At 40.7% G+C, this 17,223-nt stretch overlaps 3 protein-coding genes across 6 annotated transcripts in view; 1 reads left to right on the forward strand and 2 right to left on the reverse strand.

Moving 5' to 3' along the window:
* pip5k1ca (phosphatidylinositol-4-phosphate 5-kinase, type I, gamma a) overlaps positions 1-7,915 on the reverse strand; it is a 44,162-nt gene extending 36,247 nt beyond the window's left edge. Inside the window, exon 1 of the mRNA XM_053430980.1 lies at positions 7,566-7,915. Coding sequence (XP_053286955.1) covers positions 7,566-7,698 — 133 coding nt within the window. The 5' untranslated portion in view covers positions 7,699-7,915. The remainder of the gene's footprint in view (positions 1-7,565) is intronic.
* A 1,484-nt stretch (positions 7,916-9,399) lies between these two features.
* Positions 9,400-17,171, reverse strand: gpx4a (glutathione peroxidase 4a). Of its 4 annotated transcripts, none has more exons than XM_053430948.1 (7): positions 17,046-17,171; positions 11,727-11,821; positions 11,476-11,620; positions 11,007-11,158; positions 10,803-10,827; positions 10,500-10,559; positions 9,400-9,747 (listed from the first exon to the last, which is right to left on the reverse strand). In XM_053430948.1, exons 1-7 carry the CDS (start codon positions 17,067-17,069, stop codon positions 9,715-9,717), a joined length of 534 nt encoding a protein of 177 aa, XP_053286923.1. In that variant the 5' UTR covers positions 17,070-17,171; the 3' UTR covers positions 9,400-9,714. The 4 variants fall into 4 exon arrangements, with proteins under 4 accessions (XP_053286923.1, XP_053286920.1, XP_053286921.1 ...); XM_053430945.1 differs by lacking the exon at positions 17,046-17,171 and adding an exon at positions 13,777-13,963; XM_053430946.1 differs by lacking the exon at positions 17,046-17,171 and adding an exon at positions 13,804-13,962.
* On the forward strand, positions 14,521-16,970 carry polr2eb (RNA polymerase II, I and III subunit E, b). The gene is made up of 8 exons (XM_053430944.1): positions 14,521-14,707; positions 15,172-15,346; positions 15,525-15,640; positions 15,742-15,822; positions 15,948-16,006; positions 16,119-16,197; positions 16,573-16,645; positions 16,841-16,970. The coding sequence occupies exons 1-7, from the start codon at positions 14,651-14,653 to the stop codon at positions 16,636-16,638; spliced, it is 633 nt and encodes a 210-aa protein (XP_053286919.1). The 5' UTR covers positions 14,521-14,650; the 3' UTR covers positions 16,639-16,645; positions 16,841-16,970.
* Positions 17,172-17,223: the final 52 nt, after the last annotated feature.

Raw genomic sequence — 17,223 nt, forward strand, 5'->3', positions numbered from 1 at the left:
ATTTTCGATTAATCATTCATATTTTCAAGTAAAAAAATTCACTATTTATAAGCTACATTAAAATGCAGTGGGGAAAAAAGCGCGTTTCCTCATTGAGATCTTTATTACAAGATGAACAAAATATGCGCTGGCGTAATCTTAAGCAGCGGAGCCGACAGCTAGAAGCCGCTGCTACTAAACACAACTGACCCTCGTTTTTTTTCCCTCCAAAATAAAATAATAATATAAAAAACATAATGTTAAACAACAACTACAAATATATAATACTTAGGTCTGACAGGTTTTGCCAAATGTAACTCAAAACTATCAAACAAGGTACCGAGTCGAGAAAGCTTCATAAAAATAACCAGTAACTCACATACAACTTCAGCACCAGCCTACGGATTTGTGTTGAGAAAGATGAGCATGTTAAACTGCTCTGGGGTCAGACGCGAACGCAGCCTGGTGACCGTCAGTCCAGCCGCAGAAAAACCCGCTCTGAGGGGACTGACGTCGCCGTGATACACAGGTAGCTCCGTGCTAACTTGGCTAGCCTGGCCGCGGCTCCGGTGTTTGCGCTCCCCTCGTCCGTGTCAGACAACGCAGGCTCCTCGTCTCCCCCAGCCTCTGGGATAGCTTCGCAGTGTTGGCAGTGAACCAAGTCATTTTTTAACTCAAAATGGTTCCATGCAACACTTTGCCGTGACCTCTTCATGTTTACTTTGGAAATGGAACTACACGGTAACTCGCAGGTAACTGAGTAGCACTGTGGCGTTTTTAAAAAAACACAGCCCCCCGTGGTCAAATGTGTAATTAGCGAATTTCTCGATGAAAAAATTATTTCATCGACGAAATTCTTAATGATCAATTAATCGATCGTCGATTAATTATGCCCATCCCTAAATATAACACTAGAATATGTTTAAGACTAAACTTAACTTGTGCTTCATGGTGGGGTAAAGTGAGACACTGTCCCACTTTACCCCACAGCATTTGTCCCACTTTACCCCGAAGCCACAATTTAAGAAAAACAACATCTTTTAGCAATTCAGGCTAATCTTCAGCTAGCATCAATCACATGGTTTTATATGTTGGAAGTTCACCAACATGTATGATATAAGTTTTTCTACCTGATTCAATTTGTTTTGACACAACAGTTGATTAAGTTCAAAGCAAGAACATTTTTGTGAAAAAACATACTTTCCACAGCACCAGCACCAACTTCTCCTTCATGGCAAGGGGGGAATGGGAGGGGCTTGAAAACATAATAGTCACATGACCACAAATGTGTTCCGTTGCCCAGATACAGGGGGTGTTTCACATCACCCGATGTCCCACATTACCCCGCTCTCCCCTATGTTCCTTAAAAACACTGGCAGTGCTGCATCACACAGACCAGCTCTGCACGCTGTCATCTAAGCAAATACACAGTGCAGATGATCTGGTACCACTGTTGTTTAGTAGCCTCAGGCATACAATCAACAAGGTGTATGGTATCATTTACCATTCTAGAGCATCCTCTGTGAGTGCAGGCTGCACTGCCTGTGGTTTCAAAGATCAATCTACTGTAGGACCAGATGAATATCCAGAGAAAACACTGTCAGACAGCAGCCTTGGCCCTTTGTAAACTACAATGCAGCAAATAACACAGCCCACAGCTGCTGATCCACCTCCACACCGAATAGAAAATGACTCCACTTTACTGGGCTGCCACCGAACATAGAAGCATGGAGGAAAAAGAAAGGTGTCTGCGGAGGGAGCCTGGACAGGAGTGAACAGAGTCTTTTTTTTTCTACAGTGCAGAGAAAGTAATAATCACACACACGTGTGGGATTTTGTAGATTAACATGTAACAATCTGAGAGCGACACAACCTTGTAACTGCGATATAACAACCTTGAAGACCTCCAGGGACGGAATTGATAAACAGGAAGCAAAACATTCTCTTCTAAAAACCTCTTTTAACATGGCTGTGAAAACCTGCACCTGTGTCTGCAGAAGATACTTTTTGATCACCTACTGTGATCCAGCCAAAAAAGTCAGTAACCACATCAAACAGTTTTAAGAATCCAAAATTAGTTGTTGGTTAACCAATCCACCAGTTCAGTTTAGAGTTTCCACTTCACATAAAAGCATGTTTTTGGCTCTGTAGATGGAAGCAGGACAAGAGGAAAGAAACATGTGCAAACAGAAAACATGCATTCAGCTTCAACGGGACCAGGCCACCACCTGACCTTGTTTCTAATTCACTCTGTACCAGAATAGGTGTAATAAATAAAGCCCCATGGTCGGCACCACTCTAACACTTTCTTCATTGAAAATATTCCCCACTAATTCTGAGTGGGTGGCTCAGAGCTTTGTGCTCGTGTGTGACTGCACACATGCTGCAGGTGCTGATATAAAACAATTAGAGCCTCCACAGTGGGCACAGTAACAGTCTCTTAATTAAAAACAGCGGGTCCTTCCCTTATTCTGAAGTCTGGGCATTATGACACTCAAGCCATGCAAGTGTGACACTGAGCCTGTATCATTCAGTGGGATATATATATATATATAGTCCTTTACGATTTTAACAAATTCCCCACAACAGAAGAAACTACAGCCTCAATCTCTTTAAGTGTCTCTCCTCCCTGTCGCTGTCTCCATCTCTTCTTTTTTCTCTCTCCCTCGCTGATCTTCCCATTGGGTATTACTGAGAAAATGAAACAAAACCCTCTCAAGCACAAGGGACAGACGGCAGCAAGCGCTAGGCTCCTGCGAGTGTTGGTTAAAATAGCAAGTGTGGCCCACTTCCCCCCGCTTGCAGATGAAATAAGCAGCACGAAAAGACGTAACTGAACTGCGTCATCATCTATTTCATATAATATGACTTCAAAAAACCTGGCAGAGGGTCAAACTCCAAAACAAGCCAGGATACAAACTGATTCTGGCCCAGATAAGACTGAGAGAGAGAGAGAGAAATATTACAGGGGAAACAGAGGGATGGTGAATTCCATAGGAGGCAACTGCCCTTTGTGCTTCCGTCATCAGTTCTGACGGGCCATGCCTTAAACAGAGAGCAGAGAAAACCAGAGGGGGAAGAATGATGTATAGTGACAAATGAGTGGCTAGAGCCGAAGGAATCACTCAGAGGAGGAGGTAGATATCATACAGGGAGTAAGAGGAGAGGAAAGACGAGCGGAGGAAAACAACCAAAGACTACAGCAGAGGTTGAAGGTGAGAGAACATGTAAGATTAATGCCGTCACACTTACAGCAGGAGTCAATAGGGACAACCAGCGACTGCCTGAGGATGACGATCTTTGAATTGGACTATATACTAACACAGCTTTTGAACAGCCAGCTGTGACACCCACATAACATTGTGTTCACACATTCACAGCAGCTGAGTGGAACACTGCAGGCTGTTATTACGCGGGGTTTGACGTTCACCAAACTCCTGTTCGAGCACCTTCACATGTTACGTGAACATCCAGCGTGTCCAAGAGCCAATAAGAACTAAGCTTGACCTTTGCAGCATTATCATTTGATGATATTTCTATTGACCAGGGATATGTCACATTGACTGCGACGTGAAAACCCAAATCTGACTTTTGACTTTATTTTAAATAACATATTATTTTTCATATAATGTTTACATGAGTTATTAATGGAATACTGCATTAATAGTCCTCTCCTTTTACAAAATATAACCATTGCAAGTGTTTACGGCCATCCCAAAACTTTATCAAAGCCATTACCCTGAAAGCATAGCTACAGTTTATCCCTCACCCAAAAACAATATTTCTTACTTGCTCCAGCCATCTTGTTTAGATTGGAATCCAGGGGCATATGTCATCAAGCAGTTGGTACAATTTGAATATTGCCTATTATGACATTATTCAGGTTAAGTTAATCGGAAAATGTTGTTTACATGGCTGTGTCTAATTCAGACTATTGTCTTATTGGTGTTCTTGTATACATAGTCATTGCATTGTCATAGAAATTAACACAATCTCTAGGTTAAACATTTTCCAGCTGAATAGCCTTTAATCTTGAGCAGACTTTCTCTTTAAGACCCTTCACTGCCAGATGATGCAGAGGAGTCATGCTGTGATCCACACCCCTCCCTGCTGCAGGGTTTATCACACCAAATAGCCTAACCTATCAAGCTTTGTATCAGAGGTTGCACACACCATTAGTAATAAAAAGCATAAGATTGACAACTTAATGACACATCATATTGTGATAAAAATCTTTCTGTAAACAGCACACGATGTAAGATTAATTAAACAACAGGCTGATAGAAACTATGAGAGAGCAGTGCAGTCTGATAATATCACTAGATCAAAGCTCATGTGATGCTAATATATTTGATAACAGTATGACAAGATACTGTAGGTCGACTTTTACAATTTGATAACTCCGATTCCCTGATTTAATAGAGACAAAGAAAACCGTTTAAACGGGTTGAATCTAGAAACAAACCAATGTGGATTTTTGGGGGGCTGATAGCATTATTTACCAAAAATATTGTCTGAGGCCTTTGGTCATACATTTTAAACTATGTGTAATAAAAAGATTTTGGTATTTTTAATTTATCCCTTAGGAGTCATGTATTTCAGAGACAGCTTTGGCTGCTTTGTTCAGGAATTGTATTCTTAGCACATGTGACAGTGGAAATCACACAGATTTACAGCAGTAGCCTGTTTATTCACCCAGCTCCAGCATAGGCATACTGTTTACTCTATAGCAAATGATTGGATTTACGACTTCATAGAGTAATGGATTATATCGTCTAATTTACTCAATGAAACAGCCAGTGTCTTTAGAAGTTGAGTCGCTCTTGTTTGACGCGATGACTTGTTGCAAGATCTCAATTAGAAAGCCCTCTACTGTAATTTGATTTCTTTAGCAATCATAAAATGCTGCACTAATTGCATATCAGGTAAGTGATGCATGGATCACGGGCATAATTGAAATATAGCTTACCTCAATAATATTTAATGCAACTCAACCTGCAGCATTAGCTCATTTGTCGATGAATAAAGCTGAGGTTAAATTGGGTAACACGGTTACTGATGGTGTTGTGTTAAAAACATGAAGCTTGAAAACTCAACAGTGTCTTTTCATCCACTGTGATCACAAATCCCCAAATACTACCAAAAGCTGTCCTCTGCTGCTTTTATAAACATCATATTTTAATGCTCTCACAACCACTGTCGAATAATGCTGAATATCTGTTAACCGTTAATCTAAATAGATTTCACAGGGGACAGGTGTACTCAATAATGAGCCGGCTACAGTGCCGGCCACAAAGCCACAACATCCGTAGTGCGATTTCAACCAGGGACCTTTGATGAATGTCGTACCTCCCTCATATTTGCTGTCTGCCTCTCCAAATTAAGACAAGACACCAAAAACTAACAAGTAAAAAAAATATATAAAGCTGCACATGTGACCCTCTTCTCCAGAAAGGCCTGTGTTTTCCATTGCATGTGAAGGTGCATGACTGAGCAGACACACACTTGTGAAATTACTTTAGGTGTGTGATACATCTAGCATGCAAAAAAAAACTGGCGACTGCAGCCAAAGGCTCCACACTTCCCTTTTCATCCTGTGATCCAATGAAGCTGGACAACTAACCCTCACCAGACAGCCCTTAGATTCATGAGCCTGTTCTGTGTAGCAGAACCAAGCTCCTGTCAAAGTAGCCACTTTACTCACCAGGGACAATCGAAATCCTCAAACCCTGAAGTACAGAGAGCATGATCAGTGAATGCAGAATGACAGATACCAACGTGTAGCTAAAAAAACACATACATTATAGATTTCGGTCACTACTTACTAACCTACATTTCCTAATGTTGTAACATTTACATAGCAGCACATATCTTTAGAAAAATGTCACAGTCGTTTATTATTATGATCCATCTATTAACTTGGCTACTGCAACTTGCTTTAAACAGTCTCTAGATCAGGTGTGGGGAACATCTGGCCTCTGGGCAAGACAATTCATAAATAAAAAAAATATTCATGAGAGCATTTTTGTGTGTGAAAGAAACTAACTTAAAATAACGATGTTCTTTTGGGTGGACTCTTCTGGCTGTATGGCTTTCAGTTAACGATCTTCTGTGGAGTTAGGCGCCGAACAGGCAGCAGTTACAAGATCATATTCTGGCAGACACAATATCATGCAGGTAAGTTTTGAGATGAGCAAGCTGATAGCTAAGAAGCTGAGATGTGATTCAGACAGAGAATTTGTGAAGGGGCCACGTTGCTGCTGCTTAACTACACACTGCAAGAAATTTACATTTTCTTCTCTCAAACAAGAGACAATAAAAAAACACTTGTCATTTTGAGCCATATCACTGCCGAGTTTGATAAAAGGGAGGAATTGTAATCTCTATGAGCCATGCAATTCACCACCAAAACACTAGGATTTGACTGAGCAAGGTGTTTTGGCTAAAACATGTTACGAGTAGCATAATTATCATCACTACCATCTGACATCAGACACCTCACCAATGAGAAGCAATTCCAGCCACCACATTAAAGTGGATACAGTGATATATGGGTTCAATAAATTTTTTGGCTATTACCCTAAATAGGGAAAATAAAACACCACTAAATTGATCTTGCTTTCAAAGTTATCAACAGAACACCTTAAATCTAAAACAAACTTCAATTGCTTCAAGAGTAAAGGTGAACTTGTGTTTCTGGTATAATAACAACACCCGTTTAATGAAATTCTGTAGACAAAATATAATTTATGGTTTAACTATATACCACTTTACAAAAATGTGACCCATCTCTGTAAAATAAAAGCTTAATTTTGTTTATTCATCAAACCACTCTAATGGTTTAATCTAACTCTACCTCTGAAATGCAGACATTAAACACGCAAAATGACTCGAGAACTTAAAAAGCGCAGCAGAAGGCCTGTTTCTCGTCTTCTTATGTTTATGTCAGTGAAAAGAAACACCCTTGAAAGCCGAGCTGCTGTCTCGGTGACAGGTGTCTCAGCCTGTCACGGTCAGACAGTGGCTGAGGCTTGAGCCGTTCTCTTTGCCAACCGTTGGACTCTCTGACTCCAGCAGCTGCCAACACTGAGGCGTTAATGGTTTTTGGAAAAGAAATATAAGGTCTTTCTGCAGCCTGTGGGAGGCGGCTGGTGATAACTCGTGGTGCCGTTCAATTCAATTATTGTAATTAAAAGACAGAGGAGGAGATGAAGTGAATCCTAGCTACGCCCCTGGTCCTTTCTATACGTCAAGGCAGGTGATTGTAAATATCTCCAGATACAGCAGGCTTCGTGTCGGTCCTTTTGACATCTCCTGGCCTCGGTGTGTTGTGTGTCATGGCTGCACCAGCACTGGTGTACATACTAATACATGACACGGTAACATACATATTATATCTAACCCCTCACTTCACCTGCTTCCCTCCATTCAGCCGGGTTAGCTGCTAGCCTAGCTCACAAGGTCTTAGCTAGCTAAGATGAGTCGGGACTTTTGGTCACGGAGGCATCCTCGGACTCTGACACGTCAATGGATGCGAGGATAATAAGACACACACTCGGTGGTTTGTCTGACAGGAGTCGACCTACCCATGTCTGCGGCGTCCATCCCGTAGCTCACTCCGACCACCGTGTCCCCATCATCGGATGCTGCGGCCCCGGAGAGCGGGCTCCCGTCCCCGGCCTCCGACAGCCCGACCGCTCCCTCGGCTGCTGCTTCCATTCAGCCTCCCGGAGGAAAAAACAGCCCGGCCCCTCCGAATGAAAGACCCGCAGCGACGGCGCTCTGCCGGCGGGAGGACGGAGGGGAAGTGTCGTCTGATACGGAGCAATAATCAAACGCAGGAATATGTGACTGTTCTCCGGGACGGTGCCTTCATCTGTGCGATGTCTAGCCCGCACACAGCCCGCTCCTCTCGGCTCCGCTCAGGTCGACCGCACCGCACTGGCTGCTTCTGCTGAGCTGCTGCTGACTGGTTTTGTGCTGTTGGGGGTGGGTGGGGGGGCAGCATGGCGACCTCTGCAGGAGCCTGAGGGAACCGCAGCCTGGATGCTCAGTGTATCGCATGCAGAGGAGCCTGAGCTGATGGAGTCTGAGAGGTCTTTGAGCGTGTCTGTGGGGAATCACTGGCTCTGTTTCACAGCGGTCCGCGGTGTTTCCGCCCCAGACAACAGGAAAAAAGAAAGGTCAGAGGTCAGAGAGGACTGAGAGCACCAACCAGACATCTGCACGTTGCTGCTTTCGGATCTGAAATCCCGATCAGAGCAACCATCGTTTGACATGAATCAACGAGTTCATGTTAAAGGGATAGTCAACCCAAAATGAAAATGCACTCATCATCTGCTCACCACTAAGCTGATGGAGGGGCGGGTGAAGTGTTTGAGTCCACAAAAACACTTTTGGAGTTTCAGTGGTAAACAGTGTCGCAGCCGAATCCAATCAATCGAAGTAAATGGTGATCACTTCTCTTAAAGTAAAAAAAACAAGAAAAAAAACATTGCCTCCATTCTGCTCCTGTGGTCTCATCCAAGTGTCTGTAAGCCACGACATTCAAACCCGACTTAAACAGTGAATTATCTAGTTCTTGAGTCAAATTGGAATGCAGAGGTTTACGGGAGCTTGTTTTTGTTTTGCTAGTTTTTTATTCTGTGTTTTTTTCTACATTTGAAGAATCGGTTACTTCAATTTTATTGGATTTGGCTGGAACCCTTTTTACCTCTAAAACTCCAAAAGTGTTTGTGGACCTAAACACTTCACCCACTCCGCCATCTGCATAGTGGTGAGTAGATAATGAGTGCATTTTCATTTTTTGGGTGAACTATCCATTTATAAATCACATCTTTTTTCCACCCCAATTCATACAGGCGTGTCCCACCTCTTCTCACCCGTCCCGCATCACCACTTTAGGCTCCAAACCTCAGCAACATACAATATAACACATCATATAGATTTGGACTATATTGGACACTTTCCTTTGATGGAATGACTCTTCAACTCCAAACGAAAATTACATTTCTGGTGATTAAAGTGCTGATAAAACAGTTTATATTAGTTTGACTGTGCATGTCCAGAAACCATTTAGTGTAATGAGAGCTAATTTATTCTTAAAAAACAGCACTTAAACTAAATCCTCATATTATTTTGTTTCTACATCCTTTTGTACCCAATCTTAAGGCAGTTCTTTTTACTTTGGTCTATGTAACCATGGTGCACTGCACATTCATAATAGAATACGGAAGCTTATTAATACTCTGCTTGAATCTTTTAAAGAAATTGTAAACTGTTCGGGCTTTTGGATTTTTAGTCACATTTAAGACTATTATATACAATGAACACTTTGTCCACAAGTATACCAAATGTTCTAAAAAAAATCATAAATATTTATACTTAAAAAATACAAATAATTTACTGACAGACAAAATATAATTTGGTCAACATTTTTGAGCAGTTTATTATGAAAACAAGGTCAGATATGACTCCACTATGATGGGTTACGGGATGATTTCTCCTTCTCTCCAGACAAACTTATGAATATAAGCTTTGAAATTCTCCCAGAATGTTTGTACACCATTTTTCATCAGGTCTGCTCTGTCCGCCACGCGGGTTTGTGAACAGACCGTCACTGGTCTGGGGTAGATCCGAACTATATTCACTGATGCTGGAGAGGCAGAGAAGGAGGATGGAAAGACAAAGTGGATGGAGTATCAGTGAGTGAGGTATCAGTCCTTCATCAGGGGTTTAAAGGTATTGGGGAAGATCCTTCTCCACCACCTAGAAAGAAAGCACATTAAAGAGTTGGCATCAATTACATGTCCATGAGAGACATGACAACACACATATGTGATCCGTTAGCAGACACATGCTTAACTTATGTGTTGGTGACTTATGTTGCAAGATAATAACAATTTATCCTAAACAGCAAATCCATGTTAAGGGGCATTTAGTGACATCTAGTGGTGTAGTCACAGACTGCAACCAACTGAAATCCCTTCTTAAGGTTTGTGGGAGAACCTGCAGTAGCATTCAGGAAACATAAAAACGCGAAAGGTGCTCTCTCTTGAGCCAGTGTTTGGTTTGTCCATTCTGAGTACTGTAGGAACATGGCGGTGCAACATGGCGGACTATGTGAAAGAGGACCTGCTCCAGATGTAGATATGATTAAACCAAGAAAACTATTCTTATTTTCGTGTGAAAATATAGATCACGATTATATTCAATTCCTGATGATAGTTAATCCTGAATCCTGGACCCTAGATCTTTAAAGGAGATCCTGTCTCCATCTTGGCTTTTGTTTATTAATTGATCCCTTTTATTTTAACTCATTCATCTGTACACACTATTACACTGTATTTGGGCAGTTTATATTAACACAGTAAAGCTCTTAGCGCCTTCTGATGTAAGTGTACCTCTGAAGGCAAATTATATAAAGGCCAAATAGGAAATAAATATAAAAAAAGGATATACAACAATCAAAATATAAACTATAAATACATTTTATTAATGTAAAAAATATTTGTACATACACTTGGATCATCCAGGGGTCCGTATCTCTTCACCACCTGCCCCTCTCTATTGATCAAAAACTAGAGAGGAAGAAAACAAGGAAAACCAAAAATGTATTAGTAATATTTTTAGAAGTAGATAATTCATTATAAGAATTTCTTGGTTTATTTCAAACATTATCTTGTACATCTTAAATATGGTAGGCTATAGTAGAGACAGGGCTCTGGTGCACAAAATAACCAGCATAGACGATTCATTATTTATCAACCTTGGTGATATCTAAATATTTGAAATATTAATAAATATCTTATATTAAAATTTACCTTGGTGAAATTCCACTTGATGCTACTGCAAGAATGAAAAAAAAAACGTGTGTTAATAATCACAGAGCGAACACTTGAATCCACTCAGAGACATACTTGCAGGTTTCATATCATTATACCAGATGTAACTTGTCGTCACACCTTTCTCACAATAAGATAAGTGTGTCTTTTTGTCCCAGTGTTACTCTTATGTTCACCACTTACTTTCCCATGAAGCCCCTCCCATTGGGCTGATTCTTCAGCCACTTCCACAGAGGGTGAGCGCTGTCTCCGTTCACATCGATCTTACTGAACATGTCAAAGTTAGCGTGATAAGATTCAGCAAACTGTTTGATCTGAGAATCACTGCCAGGCTCCTTCAAAGTACAACAAAGAAGAAATCAAATTACTAAAGGAGATGATAGCCAATTAATTCTTGTGGATTTACAGTATATTCAATTATACCATTTCGAAATAAGACACTACTAAACCAATGTGGAAAAAAAAAACATTTGTTTTGATTTACTACAGTATAAAAACCATAAAAATTTGATAATATGAAATGCTTTTCCATCTTCACCAGTAAAACATAAGCTGTAAAGTAGATGATTTTCTAATATGATTATGTCATTTACACTGTGCAAATTTTTCATGTATCATGCAGCTTTAATAAACCACTCATGTGTTTGAGTACCTGGTTCCCAAACTGGTTAGAGGGGAAGGCAAGGATGCGTAAACCTCTCCCAGAGTACGTGGTGTACATCTGCGTAAACTGGGAGTAGTTCACTGGGGTTTTGCCTCATTTAGAGGCAAAGTTGGTGATGATGACAACATCCCCCCTGAAAATACAAAATCACACATTATACATCATGTTTTAGTGAAGTTGGACTCGTGGTACGATGCTGCAGCTAATTTAGGGAGAAACAAGATCATAGAAAGATTTACCTGTACTTCTCCAGGGAGATCACATTGCCGTCAATATCTGTCGCTGAGAAGTCGTAAATAGACGTGGCCGTCTGCCAGTCCTCTGTCGGGGCAGACTGTCAGGAAGAAAGAGGGACAACAAAAACCGATGAGTGATGGGAGCTTACTTCTAAAGTGCACAATCAGGTGTCGTTTAAAAGAATGAATGTGGCACCATTCACACACGATAACAAGACATTCTGTGTCCCAGCCATTGGGGCACAATTATTATCTTTAAAAAAGTATTTCCATCCAAATGTTTCTTACCATAACCTGCAGCAGGACAGAGAGAAAGACAGTGGACCCTATCAGACGCATGACTGCCCCTTAGTGAGGTCCTCTGAGGGCCGATGCAGGTCCAATCTCTAAACTAATCAGCTACACCCTCACTGTTCAACCGCAATCCAAGAACTGAAAGAGAGCACTCGCTCCGCCGTGCTCATGTAAAGGGAGCGTTTGTTTATTAACAGACTTGATTGGCTCCAACAGGTCGCTCTTTATAGAGCACATCAGAAATGCTTGTGAGGTCCGAAGGTCACAACACTCTCATAATCCCTTATAAAAGCAGGGAATTGGGCCACTAGAGGTCGAGCTCCATGTGGCCGGGGCAAAGAGCAATAGTCTGAGGAAATGCGCATGACATATTATATAAGGGGCTTAATATCAGCAGGAAAAACAAAGGGGTTACATCAGTGAATTGGCATTAAATTGCAGGACACGTAACCTCCTAAGTCTCACCCTGATATAGGAACTAAAACCTCCTGTTTATTCTAACAAATAACATAATCTTGGAAAACAATAGAGTCTGTGTTTGAATCCGTTCGGAAAGGCTTAGGGTTCAAAAACTGTTTGTTCCAGAACCCATTGTTAAATAACAGATAACAGTTGAACTGGCAGACCCAGTGTTACTGACATCATCACATTGATCTGGTTTATTATTTCAACATACTTTGACAAATCATAGAACTCATGTTTCACAGCTTTACATTAATACATGGTTACAAATAGGGTAAAAAAACAATATTGATAATTAATGTAATATATTTGTCATCAACAGCAATATGACAAAAGTCCAATGTATAGCTATATAATGTTTATGCATTGTACAAGAAATGTGAGGAGGTTTAACATGCAATCGATCATCCTCTGACTTGTTAAATGTTTAGCTGTTTATAAAGTGTTTTGATCTCTGCTCATAAAGAAAGGAAAAACCAGATCCTTCACTCCGGAGCAAAAGTCAATCAAACTTAAAAGAAATAATAATAATGTGAAATCATCACCCATTTTTGATAATCGACTGAATATCTGCATTCATCCCTGACATAATTTTGCGCAAATCGTCCAGCCCTCATTACATACAAGTCCCAATGAAAAAAATATATATATTTCAAAAATAATTAATTATTTACATACAGCATTTACTGCGAGTCAAAAGCAAAAAAATTGTAAAAAAAATACAGCTATTAGATAAATCTGTAATAAATTAAAAATCGGTCAAAATAAATCTAATTAAATACGTAACTGATAAATAAGTGCATTAAGTCCGGTACTGACATGCACGTCACTTCAGCGGTTTCTGCTCCGGCTGTCTTCTCCTGGTCAGCTACATTTTCAGAGATAAACACTGAGTCCTAGTGCGGGGGGGTTTCTCAAAGATAAAGCTGATCAGCTGACCACAGCTGACAGGAAGCGGATACTGTAACTGTCTAACACACATTAGACGTCAAGAAATACCAATATATTCGGAGAACCTTAAGTGATGTTCAGGTACAAACTACCTGTAAATACAGAGTTTATTAAAGTGCGTCCACAGACTAGAAGATCGGACATGTTGATGAAATGTGTCTTTAAGAAACAGTCGGTGGTCAGATGTGTTACGCACGAGGAGCAAAAGTAAATCGTATGACCTTTTATTAATGTCAAGGAGTTATGAATGAAAATCAGCTGCGGGTACACCTGTCGATGAGAGCATGTTACACACACGCACACATAGTTATGAGTAATAGAAATCGTAGCAGCACGCGCACGTTACCGTTGTGGACAAGACAAAGAACAGTACCGTCGCGAGGATCGCCCCGCTGCTCGTCACAGCCCCGAGTATCATCAACACATTGATCGGCCTCATTTTACTGCAGACCATCGACTGCATATTAAGAATCACACACGGCCATGTTGTCGCTGCGGACTCCGCCCACCAGTCTGTTAGAAATGATGGCGCGTTCAATTACACCTCGGAGCTCTGAATTATCACTCTCCGAGTCGGAAGTTACAGTTGGAGTCCTAAATTTTTCGAGTCCGATAGTCGGAGGAACGTCCCCACCCCAGACTGTCAAATTTAAGATGGCTTCTTTGTGTATCAACAAGTAGTGAAAGCTGTAGTTTGTACTGTTTAGTAGCACTTCTGTCAGTACATTTGTCGTACACATAGTACTGTCCAATTACTGTTTATTGACGTGTTACTCCGGAGTTGCTATCCGTTAATTAATGCTTATGCGTAATTGTGAATTGGAGGACGTAAACATTGTTCCTGTGCAACTGGAACGCAATTAACTCGTTTTTCTCCTGACGTCATTCTGAAATGCCGAGCTCCGAGGTGTAATGAATGCGGCAGAAGCACTGGGTGGGCGGAAACAACGTAAATGTATTCATATTATTGTTATTTATTTTATTATAGTTATCTATTTTTGTGTTGTTATTATTGTAATATTCATGGTTCTTATCATAATTATTGTTGTTACTGTTATTATTATATATTTTTTATCACACTGCATCCATACTGCTCTGAGTTACCACTACGTCATCAAGCTGCGTCGTTAACAAAAACGTGCGTCGCTTCATCCGCTGCAGTTCAGTGATAAACTAAACAAAATATACATTTTGATCAAATATAAAAGAAGTCCAACGATATGGATGACGAAGAGGAAACGTACAGGCTGTGGAAGATTCGTAAAACCATCATGCAGGTGCGTTGCGTTTGAATGTTTTCTTTTAGCTTGTTAGCTTAGCATAGCTAGTGAAGCTGTTCCGCTGTGTAACGATGGGCATTAGAGGTTTTTTTTATTTGATCGTCATCATTATGTAGTTTGCATCCTGTTTACTGACCCACCATTTGTGTATGTAGTGTTTTCGTGTGTGACTTCGGAGCAACTGACCGAGAGTGAGAGTAAAACAACAACAACAACAACTCGTTTCAGGAAGTTCCACTCGCGGCATGCGAACCAACACAAATGTTATTCGCCAGGATGAAGAATTGAAACCTTATCTATAGATCGTACATCAACCTTATTTAGAATTAAAAGCCCATTTTATATTGCATATTGGTTAAATGTGGGTTACACCCTGGAGAAAGAAGCTAGTCTGTAGGGAGCTTTGATCTGTGGCTATTTCCTCACTCACTGTCTACATGGCTTCGCCCCCGTGTCCTCAGCTGTGCCATGACCGAGGCTACCTGGTGACACAGGACGAGTTGGACCAGACGCTGGATGAGTTCAAGAGTCAGTTTGGAGACAAACCCAGCGAGGGTCGCCCCAGACGCACAGACCTCACCGTGCTGGTGGCTCACAACGACGACCCCACCGACCAGATGTTTGTTTTCTTTCCTGGTAGGTTCACACCCTTTGTTAGTGACTGGTCAATGTTGCCGCATAGAAACACACAAATAGTCACTTAACCAAAGATGAGACAAGTAAATTATTCATTTCTGGGTAAAACTGTTGAAACTTGACATTGTGGTGGTTTTGAATGCATCTTTTTGATAATATGGAATTAATTATTCTTCAGAGGAGCCCAAGGTGGGAATCAAGACGATAAAGATGTACTGTCAGAGGATGCAGGAAGAGAACATCACACGAGCCATCATTGTTGTGCAGATGGGCATGACACCCTCAGCCAAACAGGTAAACAACAACTGAAAGTATTGCTAACATAAAACATTTGGTAATGAACAGAAACAAGTCTCTCGTTTGGCCCAATTATACATGGTAATGTTTTCTTTCAGTCTCTAGTCGACATGGCGCCCAAATACATATTGGAGCAGTTCCTTCAACAAGAGCTGCTTATCAACATCACAGAGCATGAGGTAAACAACACACTGCTGAGTCCACTGTATCTGCCGATCAACAGTATATTTAAAGATTTTATCTCATTTGACTGTGGCTCATGTGTACATGTTTGTGTTTGATGTATGATTTATTTTTCCTTCAGCTTGTTCCAGAGCACATAGTCATGACAAAAGAGGAAGTGTCTGACATTCTGGGGAGATAGTATCCTTTAAGACTGCAGTTATGTAAAGACCAATGTATGCAGTGTTCCCGTAATACTCAGCTGCTCGAGAGATTATGTATTTGTTGTCCTTCCTTAACCTTTTTACTTCAGCAAATTAAAAGAGAGTCAGTTGCCGAGGATCCAGGCTGGAGACCCTGTCGCTCGCTACTTTGGCTTAAAACGTGGACAGGTAAAAAATCTCGATACTCTCTAAATTGACATAATGTATGGAAAAAAAAATCACCCACACATGGCTGCTTAATGTTGTGCACTTAATCTTTTCTATGCATTCAATAGACCTCTTTTGAATAAGGGCTTGTGATCACTGAAACGTTTCAGACCTGTATCTAGTTCGAAGTGTTATTGCTGATATAGACACCTTCTGAACGTAAGACATCTATTTAACTGGACAAGCTACCATTGTATGAATACGTGGGCCAGTATTCAAAACAGACAACTTTCATAAACTGTGGTCAAAGTGAATTGTCGTCACAGCAATTCAATGACGTGGATTGTGTTAGAGTCCAAACTAAAATCCTGCTTTATTTTCCTTTAACTCATTCAGGTAGTAAAGATCATCCGACCGAGTGAAACAGCTGGGAGGTACATCACATACAGACTGGTCCAGTGACACACAGGTATGGAATAAAGTAATACTAAGGGTGAGACGGTCATCGGTGGAATTAAACTTGTATTATTAGCCTCACAGATACATCTGCCTCAGAAAGTGAGTGATATCAATGAATCAAATAGTCTGTTAATTTCATCTTTAGTCAAGTTAACGTGTTTGTGTCCGAGGATGTAGTTGCTTGACAGTCTGTTTTATCTTTCAGGTGTTCTCCTGCATCAACATTTAGGACCCGTGAAGGAAATTGAAGAGGTTATACAAATTATCCTTCTGCTTTTTTTGACCGGTTTTGTTCAATTGAAATATTTTGTAAAATAAAGAATTAAAACTTGAAATATTGTTATAACTTACTCCACATAATCTCATCACAAAAACCTATCTACATCAGACTAATGGTTTTAAAGACCTACCTTCTTTCTCCATTTAAAAGGCATACCTTAGCTCCTGTAGGCTGAAGCTTTTAGAACTGGCTGCATATTCTCCCCAGTGTCCGGTATCAGAGTTACCACCCACTGTGGTAAACTGTTCCCTCACCAGGAAGCAAATATTCTGTCACTGGTAGTTACTCTTTATTAACTCGTCCATTTT

Source organism: Pleuronectes platessa, chromosome 9 (assembly GCF_947347685.1).
Source record: "Pleuronectes platessa chromosome 9, fPlePla1.1, whole genome shotgun sequence".
Classification (NCBI taxonomy): domain Eukaryota; kingdom Metazoa; phylum Chordata; class Actinopteri; order Pleuronectiformes; family Pleuronectidae; genus Pleuronectes; species Pleuronectes platessa.

What these genes read in the sequence shown, in the direction of transcription:
- polr2eb (XM_053430944.1), top strand. Translation starts at nt 14,651, where the DNA reads ATGGATGACGAAGAGGAAACGTACAGGCTGTGGAAGATTCGTAAAACC. An exon ending in GATGTTTGTTTTCTTTCCTG is followed by an intron (nt 15,347 to 15,524) that starts GTAGGTTCACAC and finishes ATTATTCTTCAG; the next exon opens with AGGAGCCCAAGGTGGGAATC. An exon ending in TGACACCCTCAGCCAAACAG is followed by an intron (nt 15,641 to 15,741) that starts GTAAACAACAAC and finishes GTTTTCTTTCAG; the next exon opens with TCTCTAGTCGACATGGCGCC.